The sequence below is a fragment of the Euleptes europaea genome, chromosome 20, assembly GCF_029931775.1.
Source record: "Euleptes europaea isolate rEulEur1 chromosome 20, rEulEur1.hap1, whole genome shotgun sequence".
Taxonomy (NCBI): Eukaryota; Metazoa; Chordata; class Lepidosauria; order Squamata; family Sphaerodactylidae; genus Euleptes; species Euleptes europaea.
Genome location: NC_079331.1, coordinates 2368038 through 2385861, shown reverse-complemented (window position 1 = coordinate 2385861; position 17824 = coordinate 2368038). Strand labels below are relative to the sequence as shown.

The window sequence follows — 17824 nt, the reverse complement described above, 5'->3', positions numbered from 1 at the left end:
TGCCCCAGAAGGTGCTGAGTTGTTTTCTGTTGCCCCAGAAGATCAGACCAAAACCAGTGGGTTGAAATTAAATCAAAAGAGTTTCTGTCTAGACATGCAGAAGGATTTTCTAATAGTCAGAGCAGTTTCTCAGTGGAACAGGCTTCCTCGGGAGGCGGTAAGCTCTCCTTCCCTGGAGGTTTTTAAGCAGAGGCTAGATGGCCATCTTTCAGCAATGCTGATTCTATGACCTTCAGCAGATGAGAGGGAAGGCATCTTGGCCATCTTCTGGACATGGGGTAGGGGTCACTGGGGGTGTGTGGCGGGGAGATAGTTGTGAATTTCCTGCATTGTGCAGGGGGTTGGACTAGATGACCCTGGTGGTCCCTTCCAACTCTGATTCTATGAATTACTCTGCCTCAAGGGCCCGAGGCACCAGAAAAGCTAAGGATGCCTACACCTCTGAGGCTGATTACAAGAGCAAGGCTTACCTTGCAGAACTACAGAAACATGCTTGCTGTCCAGCATATAGACGAGTTCTGCCGAATGCTTGAGGAACAGTCTAGACAAAAAGAAAACACACACAGAGCTCTGTTTGAATTCATTTGAACCATTAAAAGAAGTCAATGTGTCAGTCATCTCCTTCGTTTCCAAGTAGAAGGGAGAATTCCTTGGATCACTGGATTGCATTTGGCTTAATGATAATCTCTCATGAAAATTAGTCAACCCCTTTTTTGTTGGTATTATTGTTAAAAATGCCCTGATCGGGATGGTCCAGGCTAGCTCAACCTTATCAGATCTCAGAAGCTAAGCAGGGTCAGTCCTGGTTAGTATTTAGATGGGAGACCATCACGGAAGTCCAGGGTTGCTACGCAGAGGCAAGCAATGGCAAACCTCTGTCCTTCTCTTGCCTTAAAAACCCTACCGGTTCGCCATAAGTCGGCTGTGCTTTGACGGCAAAAAAAAAAAAAAAAAGTTAACAAGCATTTGTATAAAAATGCTTTCAAGGGTTCAAACTGTACATGTACACTGCCTTGTGGTAATCCTTATAACCACACTCCAAAGTAAGAAGAGGAAGAAGAGTTGGTTTTTATATGGTTTTTATATCAGAATCCACAGCTCTTAACCACTACACTACGTTAGCTCTCTCACCATGGCTATTATCACCCTTACACTGAGAGAGAAGGGCTTGGCTAAAACCACTTGGTGAGTTTATGGGCAGAGGCAAGGTATGAATGGGGGGACTTCCTGATTTATATGTAGCTCAGCTTCTGTGCCGGCTGTCCCTTCTATGCATACCTCACGTACTCCAGCCAACGTGAATTTTCCAACGAGGATAACCACTTCTCCTCCGTTTCTTCAAAAGGATCTGGTAAATGAAAACAGCAGCGTTTCAGGTTAGTGAGGCCGAGTTATCAAAGCTGACATAGTTTTGGTGCTCTTCAAATCTCTCAGAAATGTGTGACTTTAAAAAAAAAAAACCAGACCAAAGAGCAGGACTAACTGTGGGCACGTCACTTCACCATGGTTAAGGGCACATGCCCTCTTCACAAAGTTCTTCCTGCTAGCCTTGCCCGACACCAGAATAGCTGACAAAATTAAGCACTAACAAAGGCCTCCCATCATCTAGCTTCACAACCTTATTTTACTGCACAATTGGTATTCACAGGCTTTTGGTAAGAATCAAGATTCTTACATGGCTGCAAGAATCAAGAGACGTGGAATGTGTTCTCCTCCCCACACACGCTTCTCCCTTCTTAAAGATGATCCCCCCATAGTAATAAAAATATTTAAGCTATACAAAGCCGTTTAAATGAGACTTTTGAGGACTTTGGCAGGCTCCCCCCCACTACATCATTCCACCGGACAGACGTTGAACACATGAAGCTGCCCTATACTGAATCAGACCCTTGGTCCATCAAAGTCAGTATTGTCTACTCAGACCAACAGGGGCTCTCCAGGGTCTCAGGCAGAGGTCTTTCACATCACCTACTTGCCTGGTCCCTTTAACTGGAGATGCCAGGGATTGAACCTGGGACCTTCTGCATGCCAAGCAGAGGCTCTACCACTGAGCCACAGCTCCTCTCCGTTGCTTTCATTTATGTATTTATTTGTTACACACAAGACTCTCAAGAGAATTGTGGAGCCAGTGGTAGTGATATGATAACCACCTTCAAGTACTTGAAGGGCTGTCATAGAGAGGAGGGTGCTGAGTTGTTTTCCGTTGCCCCAGAAGGTCGGACCAGAACCAACGCATTGAAATTAAATCAAAAGAGTTTCCGTCTAGACATTAGGAAGAACGTCCTAACAGTTAGAGCGGTTCCTCAGTGGAACAGGCTTCCTCGGGAGGTGGTGAGCTCTCCTTCCCTGGAGGTTTTGAAGAAGAGGCTAGATGGCCATCTGTCAGCAATGCTGATTCTGTGACCATGGGCGCTTCATGAGAGGGAGGGCATCTTGGCCATCTTCTGGGCATAGAATAGGGGTAACTGGGGGCACGGGTGGGGGGGAGGTAGTTGTGAAATTCCTGCACTGTGCAGGGGGTTGGACTAGATGACCCTGGTGGTCCCTTCCAACTCTATGATTCTATGAACCACAGATCACGCTCAGCCTGACATCCAAGTGAGCTCTCTGTATGAGGCTCCTTCTTGGAGGATCCCGCCCAACACCCCTACAATGTTCACCATGCAGGCTCGGGCGGGCAGCGTACCATTCACACACAACTGCTTGAGCTTGAGAAAAGAAGCCTGGACGTCTTGGATGGCGGGCAGGCTCTTGTCCAGATCGGACCTGTAAACGTCGCTCCTCTGCGGATGGCTTCTGGTGATCGCGTTACAAATCCTAGCGTTTGGAAAGAAAAGAGGGAAAGCTGCATGAATCGTTTCTGACGAGGCGCGTCTAGGGAAGCACTGCAGGCTGATGCTTTTCCCCCCCGATGAAGGGAGTCCTTTGACTCCCGGAAGCTCATACCATGGAACTCTTGTTGGTCTCTAAAATGCTGCTGGAGATGGCTATTCTCTGAAACTTTTTCCCCCAGTGAGAGAGATATACCGTATTTCTCCAGGTATAAGACACCCCCATGTATAAAATGACCCCTATATTTTGAGATTTTAAATTAAGAAATCTGGGGTCATCCTATACATGGGGGCGTAGGGAAAAATACGGTGGGGAAGAGAGTGGGGACCCTGGGAAGGCTGGTCACAGGCCGGCCAGGGCCACCGGTCTCTTTCCCGGCCTGCTCTCTTCGCCCATCAGCTGATGTGCAGGGAAGAGAGCGGGGACCCTGGGAAAGCCGGTTGCCCGCCAGCCAGGGCCACCAGGCTCTTCCCGCCGCTCTTTCCCCTGCCTGTCAGCTGACAGTTGGGGGGAAGAGCAGAAGCGGGCCAGGGCGACTGGGCTCTTCCCACCCTGCATTCCGTGTATAAGACAACCTCTATTTTTCTACTTAAAATTTTTAGAATTTTTTTTTTAGAAAAAAAGGAAAAATATGGAATATAGTGCTTCCAATGGGTGAGAACACTGACGGATGGCTTTGTTTTGCAATTTGTAAAGAATATCTGGAAAAAAGTCTATCAATATGAATCAGTTGGGATGAATTCAACTCCGAAAAGAAGCTGTCAAAAAGACAGAGCTTAGAGGCCCCCGTTGCTGAACACGATCGGCCGAACAACGCCGGCTTCCTTACCGCTGGTCGATTTTTCGCTGCTGCGAAGGATCCTTAATGTTGGCCATTCTCACGAGAGCACTTCCATTGGAATGGTTCCAGCACCACATCTATGAGAAAAAGACAGGTTTTGTGTGTGTGTGTGTGTTATGAAGTTAGACATCGCTCACACATATTCAACAAGCCGGCAGCATCTTGAGAACCAAAGTGTTTTTTTTAAAGGGAAATAATAACAAGCGGTTAGCAGAACCAGCGGCAAGTGCAGCGTGACGATGTGACTCGCTGGCACCGGGTCCCGATAGCCGACTGGGGGCTGCTTTTGGTTTTTACATGCCGACTTTCTCAACCACTTAAGGAAGACTCAAACCAGCTTACAATCGCCTTCCCTTCCCCTCCCCACAACAGACACCCTGTGAGGTAGGTGGGGCTGAGAGAGCTGTGACTAGCCGAAGGTCACCCAGCTGGCTTCGTGTGGAGGAGTGGGGAAACCAACCTGGTTCACCAGATTAGCCTCCGCCGCTCATGTGGAGGAGTGGGGGAATCAAACCCGGTTCTCCAGATTACAATCCACCGCTCCAGACCACCGCTCTTAACCACTACGCCGAGCTGGCTCTCTAGCAATAAGGCAACAGTTAACCAGAGGCAATATTGGCATCACACTCACTGGCATCCGCCTTCCAGTGAAAGCATGGGAGTAGTGCTTTAGGTCTTGATCTGCCAGGGACGACGGCACTACAAAGTATTCTGGAAGACTTGGAGACAAGATAGAAATGCATGCATAATAAGCTCTATTTGAAATGCAATTTTGAAAGGGAAAAAAAAGAATCGCTTTAACAGTTTTGTATTGTTGAAATCCAACAAAGCATTTAAACGGATTGCTAAAACGAAAGAGTGTAAAACCTCCCGCTTGGGTGGGTGGGTGGGGAAACAACCGATCAACTGTAGGACCCTGACTTAAGCACACGGACTCCGACCTATATCCTCTATATCCTATATTCTCTACTAAAGACAGCAACACAGCTCTCCCCACATCCCACAAGTATACACGAAGCTGCCTTATCCTGAATCAGACCATCAAGATCAGTATCGCCCGCTCAGGCAGGCAGCTGCTCTCCAGGGTCTCAGGCAGAGGTCTTCAATATCACTGACTACCTGCCCCTTTCAACTGGAGATGCCGGGGATTGAACCCGGGACCATCAGCACGCAAAGAAGAGGTTCTTTGACTGAGCCACAGACCCTCCCCCTTTTACTGAGCAGCTGGTGCTTCTTAAACAGCCACTAGAACTAATTTTTTCCCTCCTCAACGTACCCATTTTTGCCAGCCACCTCTCTGAAGTCAGTGTCTCATAAAGAGACCAGGCAGCCTCCGACAGTCTGCATCCAACTCTTAACGCCCCAACGTTGGTGTAGTTTCTTCGTGTACAGAAGAGCAAGCTTACCAGGTCGATATCATGTAGCCTTCATTGACCGAACACACGCGCCACTCGGAGGCCCCGGTTCTCTTGATTTCTCGGTCCCAGTCTGAGTACGTTTCAAACAAAGGGGTCTGCTGGCTGCCGCCGCCGCCACCACCACCTCCTCCCCCAGGGTCTATTCCATTCACCTTTTTTGCTAGAAGAAAGTAAAAAAGCAAGCTTTAAAAATATTCCTTCTGACTGCAAAGTTATCACCGCACAATACTGTCTGCTACGAAATGAACGGGCAGTCTTGCAAATGCTCTTAGCAGGGCATGCTGGCAATGTCGACCGGTTTATTTTGTTGTATTCTGATTTGGGGGGGGGAGGGGAGCAACAATTGTGAATGCAAAAGAGAATGGTAAAACAGCGGGACTCTACCCTTGGCTCGCAGGCAGTCACTTTCCGATTCTGTCTTTTACGTGTGTTGATGTACACCCATCCTTAGGAGCCGGATATTATATACAAGGTGTTCGATGTGAGCCATGTTCTAATGTCATAGAATCATAGAGTTGGAAGGGACCACCAGGGTCATCTAGTCCAACCCCTTGCCAAATGCAGGAAATTCACAACCACCTTCCCCACCCACATCCCCAGTGACCCCTACTCCATGCCCAGAAGATGGCCAAGGTGCCCTCCCTCTCATGAACTGCCTATGTTCATAGAATCAGCATTGCTGACAGATGGCCATCTAGCCTTTGCTTAATTCGCCTGCCTCTGCACAGAACGTTCAGCTCCTATAAGCCACACCTGACACTGGGAGAAAAGCACTGCTGAGTGGACTTCCTTTTGCGAAGGGGAACAACCTTCTTCCCAATTCTAGATTATCACTTTCTAACACAGAGTTGAGGGCAGCAGGGAAAGAGGAAGACCCGACCAGAGATGGATCGACTCTATAAAGGAAGCCACGGCCCTCAGTCTGCAAGACCTGAGCAAGGCTGTCAAAGACAGGGCGTTTTGGAGGACGTTGATTTATAGGGTCGCCATGAGTCGGAAGCAACTTGACGGCACTTAACACACACACACACGTAACACAGAGTTAAAATAAGAAAGGAATTGTCACTTGTCAACCAGGTTGTTTCTGCTTTTCGATATCAACTTTAAATCGAAAGGCTGTGCACGCTAGGGAAGCTCTCACCTGGGGGACCTTGCAAGGCTGGCCCTAGAAAACCCTGTTCCGCCAGCCCCGGTCTCGAGGTTACCAAACTGACAAGGTTCAGAGAGATTGACCTTCAGCCTGAGAGGGTGCGCTCCAACTCAGCAGGGGCAGACAAAGCTCTGACTGGGTTGCCTAGCAAGCTCCCAGGGAAGGGGAGGTATGGAGTCCCCATTGGTACAAAATCCTCCTGCAACGCCACCAGAAAAGACACTCACCAAGAGAAGGGTGAGAGAGCAAGCCTACTGGAAAGGGGATTTACCTAGGTGTTTGGGGAACTGACGGAGACACAAGGAAGAGATCTGGGGTGGGGGTATTAAGATGTTATCCATGCTGGTGTAAACAGCTTTTTTTGGGGGGGGGGGAAGGAGGATATTTTCCGCATCTGTTTTACAAGTGTGATAAATGTACGAAGAAGGAGGGAGTTGGCAAGAGGCATACGGAGGTGCACTGCAAGTCACTGTAACGTTCTGCGAAACAAACCCTCTTGGGAGTTTTGGAGAAACAACAGACGTTACCGGCATTCCTACATCTTAAATTGCCTGTCTTGAGTGACGACGAAATGCAAAACAGTTACCTGGATTGTGATATTTCTTTCCCACGTACTCAAAGGCAAAGAGGAGCTGGAGATCTGCCGGCTGGGAGTAATGAGCTATCGCAAGACACACCTGAAGGAGAAAGCAAAAAAAGAACTGAGAGGCGCTCCAGCCCAGAAGTAAATAAAAGTATGGTTTTCCATCCGTTTTCCTGCTCTAACGTGCAAGGATCCCCTCCCCCTTCTATCTTAAGACTAGGCTCCAAGCGGGGCCTGGAGATCTGAAGGAATTATAACTGGAGTACAGAGATTAGTTCCCCTGGAGAAAATGGCAGCTTCAGAAGGAGGGCTCTATGTACACAGAGAATACGTAGAGAGACGGCAGACACAGCCCTGAGAAACTAACCCTTCGCTGAGGACAAAATCCACAGGCAATTTTAGACAAAAGACGCCAACGCAGAGATGGAAACAACAATTTCCTTCCCGACAAAAGCCCGGCTTGTTTGCTGTTTATCTCTGAAAGGGTTCAGGGCACACAGTGACACCGCTGTTCAGGGCTGTAATGGAAGCAGGGCACTCAGCGCCAGGCTGCAAATTCCTTCAGCTTCAGAAGAATGCCACAGAGAAAGGGGAAAGTTCGGTGTTTTTCTGTCCACCACGATCTGGGTTTCTCTAGTTCATCACTTTCCCCTGGGTAGTGCTTCCTGTGCAAAAAAAAGGAAGCATCCCACCGCAGCTCTTGAATGCTACCCTCTTGAAACCAGGAAGAAGAGTTGGTTTTTATATGCCGATTTTCTCTACCACTTAAGGGAGACTCAAACCAGCTTACAATCACCTTCCCCTCCCTACAACAGACACCCTGTGAGGTAGGTGGGGCTGAGAGAGCTCTAAGAGGGCTGTGACTAGCCCAGGGTCACCCAGCTGGGTTTGTGTGGAGGAGTGGGGAAACCAATCCAGTTCACCAGATTAGCCTCCGCCGTTCATGTGGAGGAGTGGGGAATCGAACCCGGTTCTCCAGATCAGACTCCACCGCTCCAAACCACCGCTCTTAACCACTACACCACACTGGCTGTCCAAGCCACAGCAAAGCATATGCAGAATTGGAGGGGGGAGATTTTCTCAAAAAAGCCCTCCCTGCAAAAACAGCAACAACAACACATGAGCAACTAGTAAGAGCAGGCCTGCCTTCAGCCGACAGAACGGCCCACGCATTATGCCAGGCTTAAAGGATCTTGTAGCTGCCTGGGTTGCTCTGTTTTACTGCCCTGCCAGGCAAGATACCGGCTCACTCTCTTGCTCAACACCCCCTGCCCGCATCAGCTAAAAAGCTGCAAACCTGGGTGGAAGGGAAAGAAATCAGTGACTCTGTCTGTACTGAAAGACACTCAGAATCCAGTCCAAAAAAACCCCCATAAAGCCTCAGCTCTCCTCTGTCGACAAGGAAGACTGCACTGACTATTTGGTTTTGGGGTGGGGGAGGCAGTGTTTCCCAAAGCAAACAAACTTTCCATAACTCAAACCATCACCTCTCCTTTGCCTCCCACTTGTGCCTTCCCTTCCGCGCTACCCCAGGGCCTTGGAGCATGGCCCTACTTGGAGCATGGGGAAGGGCCGTAGCACAGTGGTAGAGCATCTGCTTGGCATGCAGAAGGTCCCAGGTTCAATCCCCGGCATCTCCAGTTAAAGGGACCAGGCAAGTAGGTGATGTGAAAGACCTCTGCCTGAGACCCAGGAGAGCCGCTGCCAGTCTGAGTAGACAATACTGACTTTGATGGACCGAGGGTCTGATTCGGTATAAGGTAGCTTCATGTGTTCATGTGTTCTCTTTTGCTGCCAGTGAGGAGTGGTGATGCATGCAACTAGGATCTGGGAGATCTGGGTTCAAATCCCCATGCAGCCACGAGGATATCTGGGCGACCTATCCTGTATGACTTCGGCACACGGTGGGATATTAAGCGGGACAAACTAAGGCTCGAAAATGAGGCTCTTGATACATTGAGACAAGCTTGTCTGCTTGATGTTAACCATGAGTCTTTGAGGGGATTCCCGCATTTTAGCTGCACCGCTGAGCCCAGACAACGGCCTCTCCCGTTCCCACAGAGAACTGTTGCATTTGACGGCTATTTAAGCATGAGCCGCTTCCTTCAAAGCTGCTGACTTGGCCTTTCCACAGCCTCCGCTTAACTTAGAAGCAGCTCGGCTTCCCTTCCCTGCGCTGCCTCCCACATGGCCTCAGCTTGTTTTCTTCTATGGGAGAGACTTTTCGGACTTTGCTTAACAGCAAAAACAGCTGGGGAGAAAAAACTTGAGGAGTCTGTTCACAGCTCAAGTCCAGACGCCCTCTAAACACACAGACAGATCAGGTAAAATTAGTGATGGGCCCCAGTCCTTTAAGGCGGAAGGTTTCCCAGTCCATTCTGCAACGGGCAGGACCTCTTATTCGCAGAAGAGTTGGTTTTTATATGCCGCCTTTCTCTGCCACTTAAGGGAGAATCAAACCGGCTTACAATCACCTTCCCTTCCCCTCCCCACAACAGACACCCTGTGAGGCTGAGAGAGCTGTGACTTGCCCAAGGTCACCCAGCTGGCTTCGTGCGTAGGAGAGGGGAAACCAACCCAGTTCACCAGATTAGCCTCCGCCGCTCATGTGGAGGAGTGGGGAATCAAACCACCGCTCTTAACCACCACACCATGCTGGCTCGGTTAAGTACAGCAAGGGATCCCTAAAAAAAAACACCATAATGACCTTGTCCAAGGAGTCTGCTACAAAAGGCCACATTGGTCCTTTCAAAAATCTGTATCCAGTTTGCTTTAGATTAGGGGTCTCCAAACTTGTTGAGCGTGAAGCACATTTGGAATTCTGACACAGGGTGGTGGACACAACCTCAAAATGGCTACCGTAGGAAGCGAAGCCAAACAACAAAATGCCAGGGAGCAAAGTCATGCATAACTCTCATAGTAACTCTTCAACATTTAAGGGAGAAGCTCTACTTTAACAGAATGCTTTTTAATCTGCACAGCCAATGAGAAGGGGCCGTGGCTCAGTGGTAGAGCATCTGCTTGGCATGCACAAGGTCCCAGGTTCATTCCCCTGCATCTCCAGTTAAAGAGACTAGGCAGGTAGGTGATGGGAAAGACCCCTGCCTGAGACCCCGGAGAGCCGCTGCCGGTCTGAGTAGACAATACTGACTTCGATGGACCAAGGGTTTGATTCAGAACGAGGCAGCTTCATGTGTTCATGTGAGAAGGACTGCTGGGCAACAGCGCCACCTGGCCCTGCCCACTTCCTATAAAAACACTTGACGGGCGCCAGGAAAGGGGTCGGCTGCCACCATAGAGGCCACAGGCACCATACTGGGGATCCCGCTTTAGATTAAAGGAGCTATGGTGAAGGGAACCCTGGAATACAGAACATGCTGCAAAGCTCACTTTCGTTCTGGGGGTGTGGAGGCAGAGAAAACCCTACTTAGGCATGCTACTTTTGACTCGTCCACGATGCTGGATTATGGATCCACAGCCAGCTACCCCCGCCCCACACACACACTCATCAATTGGTCGGCCCAAGCCACTGCTGGCAGGGATTCTTTCCTGTGTCACATTCCAGAGCAGAGGCAGGAAGAAAGCAACGGTCGATTTCATGCAGTTTTGGACGCCATGAATCAAGCGCAGACAAAACTTATCTGAGGCCGAGGAAAATATGAGCTGTCCTTGCTTGGTTTCCCTGAATATTGCTGTAAGGTCCGGTGACCCTTTTTTTTTCCTGGGCTAACTAACCCCTTCCGCAGAAAGAAAGGGAGGGTTTCTGAAATTAGCAAATGGCTGCACAAATTCAGACAGACCACAGATGCACGTAAATTATTCAAGCTCATCAGCCGTTCTTTTGCAAGAGATGAACCAGGCAGGTATTTACAATTTCCACCTCTTCTAAGTACGGCTGGGTGAAAAATTTAAAACCCCAAATGGCAAATAAAGTTGGTATACGCGACACTGAATGAACCTCTTGTTCTCATTCAACTTGGTGGAGTTTTCTTAGCCAATGCAGAAAACTAAGCACATGCCAGAGAAAAGACATTACTCCAACTTTCCAGGAGCTACGTGTGAATTCTCACATCCTAACCTTTGCGTGACATCTGGTTAAGGACAGCCACTGGGAGCACGGAGGAAGCTGGCTAAGAGTTTCCGTCGCTAGCATCAATAGAATCTCTACTGTGGATGTCACGTGTTAAGACACGACAGTATTCCAGTCCCAGAATATTTAGCTGAACCATTAGAGTACCTGATCCATTCATTTTTAGAATTGCACAGGAGGTTGGGATCTCTGGAGAGATCACAAAAACTGGGACTCTGGTAGTGGTTCATCACTGATAGATGTTCCTCAGTGGAACAGACTTCCTCGGGAGGTGGTAAGTGCTCCTTCCCTGGAGGTTTTTAAGCAGAGGCTAGATGGCCATCTGTCAGCAAGGCTGATTCTTTGACCTTAGGCAGATGATGAGAGGGAGGGCATCTTGGCCTTCTTCTGGGCATGGAGTAGGGGTCACTGGGGATTTGGTGGGGAGGTAGTTGTGAATTCCCTGCATTGTGCAGGGGGTTGGACTAGATGACCCTGGCGGTACCTTCCAACTCTACGATGAGTGGCCATGTGCATGTGAGACGGAATCCTCCTCCTCCCTCAAGAAGCCCCTCTGAAAAGTACAAACCCTGCTACTATGGAAGAGAACAAGATTTGAGCACATGGTGAACTCAGATGTCTGCTGCCGCATACGAGAATCTCCATAACCCCAACCCAGCAAATTCCCAAATTGTAAGCCGCAAGAAGATCGCAGGCTATCATGAGCCAAATGCACTCTCCCGGTGAGGAGGGTGCCTACTCCTTCTCTGCACTATTTATTGCCTTCTTCCAACTGACATCTGTTGAGAGCGTGTAATTCTGCAACCCTAATGAAATATCTGGTGGCCAATTCAAAACATTGCTGGGCAAAGCCCCATCTGCTCTCAATCACTTTCTAAAAGCACTTCAAATCATAGAATCATAGAGTTGGAAGGGACCACCAGGGTCATCTAGTCCAACCCCCTGCACAATGCAGGAATTTCACAACTACCTCCCCCGTCACACACACCCCAGGGACCCCTACTCCATGCCCAGAAGATGGCCAAGGTGCCCTCCCTCCCATGAATGACCTAAGGCCCTAGAATCAGCATGTGGTGGGCACCAGAAAAGGTTTCAGTGGGCACCATGCTGGGGACCCCTGCAGTAAGCCAAAGTAACTTTTTACAGCTTTCTCCTCCCATAGCTCAGTTTGCGTTAGCTCCAAGCAATATTTAAAGAAAAAAGAAACGTATGCAGGCGACAATACCTTTTTTGCACTTTCTGGTCCCGCTTCATCGAAACGAAACCGGACGATCCGAAAGTCTTTGCAGTAGATGATTAACTCTGTCGGATTAAATTTCAGTTTTTGGTTGGGGCCCAGGACTTTCTGCTTCCTCTTTGTGTCGTTTACTGCAGAAGGGAACAAAAGGCAAAGCGCTTTTAGAGCAGAGCATACAAAACACCAGCTTGCAGTGCTGCAGGTAATCTCTGCTGACATTTACCGACTAATGAGAAAATAAAAGCAATTTGGAGGACGCAGCAGTGGTCACACCCTTTGCGGCCCCATCATAACTAGGGTTGCCAGGTCCTTCTTCACCACCTGCAGGAGGTTTTGGGGGTGAAACCTGAGGAGGGCGGGGTAGGACTTCAATTCCATAGAGTCCAAGTGCCAAAGTGGCCATTTTCTCCAGGTGAACTGATCTCTATCGGCTGGAGATCAGTTTTAATAGCAGGAGATCTCCAGCTAGGGCATGGAGTTTGGCAACCCTAATCATAACATTTGCTCCCCGTTCTCACTCAGAGGGCCATTTCAGCTTCACAGTAGCCCTGGGAGGTAGCACAGGCCACCCAAGGATGACAGGCTCCACCCAAGGCCACCCAAGGAGGTGTGCAAATGACTCTGGGTCTGTGTGTGGGTTTCACACCTCCCGCCACACCGGTTCTCCCAGGGATAGCGCCCCTTGCCCACTCCTACTCTCTGCTTCGCAGCATTGGGACTTGGATTAGTGAGGCGATTTCGGAGAGGAAAGCTTTAAGGCAGGAGTCTTGAAGGGCTGTCCTATAGAGGAGGGTCCTGAGTTGATTTCTGCTGCCCCAGAAGGTTGGACCAGAACCAATGGGTTGAAATAAAATCAAAAGGGTTTCCAGCTAGACATTAGGAAGAATTTTCTAACAGAGCGGTTCCTCAGTGGAACAGGCTTCCTCGGGAGGTGGTAAGCTCTCCTTCCCTGGAGGTTTTCAAGCAGAGGCTAGATGGCCATCTGTCAGCAATGCTGATTCTATGACCTTAGGCAGTTCATGAGGGGGAGGGCATCTTGGCCATCTTCTGGGCATGGAGTAGGGGTCACTGGGGGTGCGGGGGGGGGGAGGTAGTTGTGAATTTCCAGCATTGTGCAGGGGGTTGGACTAGATGACCCTGTCGGTACCTTCAAACTCTATGATTCTATGAGTCCCCAAAGTGGTGCCCATGGGTGCTATAGTGCCCGCTGACACCTTTCCCGGTGCCCACCAAATGTTCTCAGAAAGTGGGTGCGGTACATGCCCAGCCGAGCTTCAGACTTGCCGCTGGGGAGATATGGTTACTTTTTTAAAAAAAGAAAAAACCAGCACCCTTCCCATCAGCAGAAATCTACCACTATTGCCAACCCACTGAGATTAAGCCGAAGTCAAAAGTCTTTTTTGCCTTAATCCCTCCAACGCACAGAAAGCAAACATTTGACCTCCTGCAGCCGGGGGCTTCCCACGTACCTGTGACTATCTGCTCGATGCATGTCAGTGCAACGTCATGTTCTCCCAGGAGAAGATTCCTGTAATGGAATTTCTGGGGAAAAACAGGCCAGAAATTCATTGTAAATACCACAGTTCACTTTTGACTTCTGCCCAGTTACTCTGCGGGTGAAAGCGGGTGGTTATTCCGCACGGCGAGAGTGTTGCTCAACGCTACCCCCAAGCCCTGCACCCAAACGGAGCTTCCTGTTCAATTCTATGAAAGGAAGCATTTTAGGGGGATTTTCCCGCAGTGCACACGTGTGCCAGACAGCCACTTCTGAAGAGGACAGGGATGCTGCTGACCCATCGGAAAGAAGGGGGTCAGCATCCGGCCAGCTTTCTATGGTGCCTGGATCTTGTCCCAGCAGAAATCCCCGTAACTCCCATGGTGTCCCAAAGACCAATGGAAGAAAGCAAAGCAGTGCTTTTGTTTTAGATTGTGTTTCATCTCATGAACACGTGAAGCTGCCTTATACTGAACCAGACCCTCGATCCATCAAAGCCAGTATTGTCTACGCAGACCGGCAGCAGCTCTCCAGGGTCTCAGTTAGAGGTCTTTCACATCACCTACTTGCCTAGTCCCTTTAACTGGAGCTGCTGGGGATTGAACCTGGGACCTTCTGCATGCCAAGCAGAGGCTCTACCGCTGAGCCACAGCCCAGCTCTCCAACTGCTTCGCTATGATTTCCAGATTCAGAAGGGTGAGAAGGGGGTTGAAACTTTACTTGCTTTCCTCTCTCCCTCTCAAGCAATGGACACGCCATGCCCCTCTAGGTCCTGCACACACATGGCAAAGGGCCATGGCACATTTTCACGTTACAACACCACGCAGCTATCGACATGACCCACCTGAAGCGGCATCGGATCATCCGTAATGAAGGATATCTTGAAGTTACTGCAAACCAGTTTCCCCCATAGGTCATACTGGCTTGTGTCGGTTGCGATGCATTTCCTCACGAAATTCACTTCATTGACCACAATTTCACCTTTAAGAAAAAAGGGAGGGGGAAGTTAATTAGATCGTTCTGGCCATTTTCGCTGACAGAACACGGACTTTCAGCAACCCTTAAGACACAGCAGCAGCTAGATGGCCAATGCTGATTCTATGACTTTAGGCAGATGATGAGGGAGAGCATCTTGGCCATCTTCTGGGCATGGAGTAGGGGTCACTGGGTGTGTGTGTGTGTGGGGGGGGGAGGTAGTTTGGAATTTCCTGCATTGTGCAGGGGGTTGGAATAGATGACCCTGGCTCTCCAGGGTCTCAGGCAGAGGTCTTTCACATCACCTCCTTGCCTAATCCCTTTAACTGGAGATGCCGGGGATTGAACCTGGGGCCTTCTGCATGCCAAGCAGATGCTCTACCACTGAGCCACAGCCCCTCTCCAAAGTGGAAAAGCTGGTAGACTCCAACCCTTAAACTCTGATGACCAAGCAGGAGTCAGGGAAAGAAGAGCACAGGCCTTCTATTATCATACTTCCCCCAACCCACACAATACAGGAAATAAGCTAAATTAAATTATTTGGGGAGAGTCACCCAAACAAAACCACAGAGACGCTGTTAATATTTGCCAAACACACAGCTCGGTGGTCCAGTTTCCCTGGTGGGGGGGCGGGGGAGGAGGCAAACAGCAAAGCTATTTGCAGGTATTCTACACCATCATGTTTACGCCAAGCTCTGGTCACAGTGCCTTCCCCTTCTCTTTCCGTTTTACAGGCACAAACTGTTCCAAGCACAGAGCAGCAGTCACTTGCGTGTGACTGGAATAGGAAAGAGCAGATGCAAGAGACAAGCAAGCAGGCTGTGCTCAGCCTGCCAAGGAACCCGGGGGGGGGGTGGAGAAGGGGAGAGAGGCAGTTATGATGAATAAAGACATTCAGAGCACAGAGGACTACATGGCCAAATTAAAATGGCGTGCTAAGTCATTCCAGAGATCCACTCTCACATGTGAATTGTGTAATTCGCATACAGCCAGATTAGCAATCAGAAGGAAGCATGAAAAATCAGTGCGACTTTTTAAGAGCTCAGTATTGGCAAGAGAGCTGCTCCGGGGGAAATCCGGAGGGCTAAATAACCCTTGAGCCCCAATGTCTAAGTTATCAGCTAACACACAGGTTTGTCTGCAGCAAACTGTAGAAAACGCTGCATTTCTCTGAAATCTGCCAGCATAATAGACTGCATCTCCCCAAAACAGGAAATGTAGGCAGTACGGAACCACAAGAAGACAAGAAAAAAGGGAGAGTTCTGTGATTTTACATACCATTTATTTATATTTCCTTCCAGGACACTGGGGCAGAATGTATTTATCAACCTTATAGGTTAGGCCAGGAGTTTTTCCTTTTGCTAAGGTTTAAATTTCAGACCACCACTGGTACTTCCAATATGCACAACATCTCAAAACATTCTCTCTGAAGAACAGGAAGCAGAACGTGAGCGCTTGCCGAACCACTGACAGCCACTTGAAGAGATGGAATGAATATCCCAATTACAGGTAAATAAGGACGATGTGGAACTTATCACAAAGTCCCATGACTGAAAATCGAAGCACGAATGACAGACAGAACAATCCTACAGCTCTTTCAAAAACATGACGGTCACCAGGAACACTGCCATGTTTAGTGAAGGCAGAACCCCCAAAAGGGTACTTCATGTACAGTCTGCCAACGCCGATCAGATTCCTTACCGCTTGTTTATACTGATTGTACTGGCCACCTTGCCTAGCTTAGTTCACTGGATTTGTTCCAGGGAAGAGGAGATGAAGGTGACTGATAAACAGGCAAGCGTTTGGTGGAAAATTCCTTCCACCAAGTTTATGCTGCATTTCATTTGGATTCTTTATGAGATCAGGGGCCTGTGTTACGTTTTGCCACCACCCAGCCCTGACCTGCATGGCCCAGGCCAGCCTGATCTCGTCATATCTTGGAAGCTAAGCAGGGTCTGCCTGGTTAGTACTTGGATGGGAGACCACCAAGGAAGGCCAAGTAGGCTAAACAGAGGCAGGCCATGGCCCACCACCTCTGAATGTGTCTTGTCTTGAAAATCCTAAGGGGTCACCATAAGTTGGCTACACTTGACGGGGGGTGGGTGGGTGGGAATGGGGAAGATATCAAGTGCTTAGCAGGGTAAGCATCCACAGACCAATACCAGAAGAAACAGTACGAGTATCTTTCCCTGAAGAAATTGAAAATGTTTCCTTCTCATACAGATTATGCCTTCTGGTGATTTCTGTCAAACAATCCTTGTCGGCAGAGCTGAATATTAAAAAGAGAACGGGTTTATTAGCATACCGGACCATTGAAATGTAGATTTCCTTTAATCCACTTCTAAATGAAGCTTCTGTTCAAGCGTGCTCGGTAGTTATTTTGAAGTTCAAAAGGGAAAAAAGAAATAATCTGATGAGATTCTCCTTGGAAGCTCATGAAGCGCTTTTTGAAAATCCTTTTAGGGAATTTTCTTGAGCTCTTAACAATGAGTCAGCGGCCCCGCAAGAGATCTAGAAGTAATTGCAGGCTGCTTTGTTAACTGTTGCCACCTGTTCATATTTTGTTCAATTTATCCTATCCTGAGAACTAATGCCTAAGATGCAGGAGCTGATGACAAACCACATTTTGAAAATGTTCAAAATGTGGCACTTGTATGATGCGTGCACAGTAATCAAATTATCTGGAAACTGTAAGAAGGGTAATGGAAATATTGCGGTAATGATATCTTGACACCATGATGTTGGGAGGAGACACTATGAAGTGATGAAAAAATGCGTGTGTGTAAGTGCCTCAGAGATTGTGCAGAGAGGTAATTTCTACAACAGGAACATTAAGGACCGCGGTTAAGGAAAAGCATCATTACCTAGCATAGCAAACAGCATTGTCAGACTGAAATATATATTCATATATATTTAAAGAGCCACATAATACACAATCATTTTATTTTAATTTGTGCTTTAACCAATAAACACTTTGCAACAATTACGTCAAATTAAATCCAAACAAACCGGAACACTATTTGACGTAGTAGCAACCTGCCAACAAGCACCCCAGAGATTAAGGGTTTTGTGCTTTGTAACTAGGACCACAACATTTAAACAGTTAACTGGTTGGTTAAAATGTGAACCCTAACTCATAAAATAGTGAGGGTGGGCAAGCAGCGATTCAGCACTTCCCCTCTCCCAGAAGGAAGGAACCACCT

The 17824-nt window shown here is 48.6% G+C and overlaps 1 protein-coding gene across 1 annotated transcript in view; it reads right to left on the bottom strand.

The window, feature by feature from the left end:
• Window positions 1-17824, bottom strand: part of MTMR10 (myotubularin related protein 10) — a 31549-nt gene that overhangs the window by 6250 nt on the left and 7475 nt on the right. Inside the window, exons 3-12 of the mRNA XM_056866139.1 lie at window positions 14491-14627; window positions 13621-13693; window positions 12140-12282; window positions 6828-6918; window positions 5080-5251; window positions 4305-4392; window positions 3662-3750; window positions 2687-2817; window positions 1279-1348; window positions 471-541 (exon numbers count right to left, since the gene is read on the bottom strand). Of these exons, the coding sequence (XP_056722117.1) occupies window positions 471-541; window positions 1279-1348; window positions 2687-2817; window positions 3662-3750; window positions 4305-4392; window positions 5080-5251; window positions 6828-6918; window positions 12140-12282; window positions 13621-13693; window positions 14491-14627 (1065 nt within the window). The remainder of the gene's footprint in view (window positions 1-470; window positions 542-1278; window positions 1349-2686; window positions 2818-3661; window positions 3751-4304; window positions 4393-5079; window positions 5252-6827; window positions 6919-12139; window positions 12283-13620; window positions 13694-14490; window positions 14628-17824) is intronic.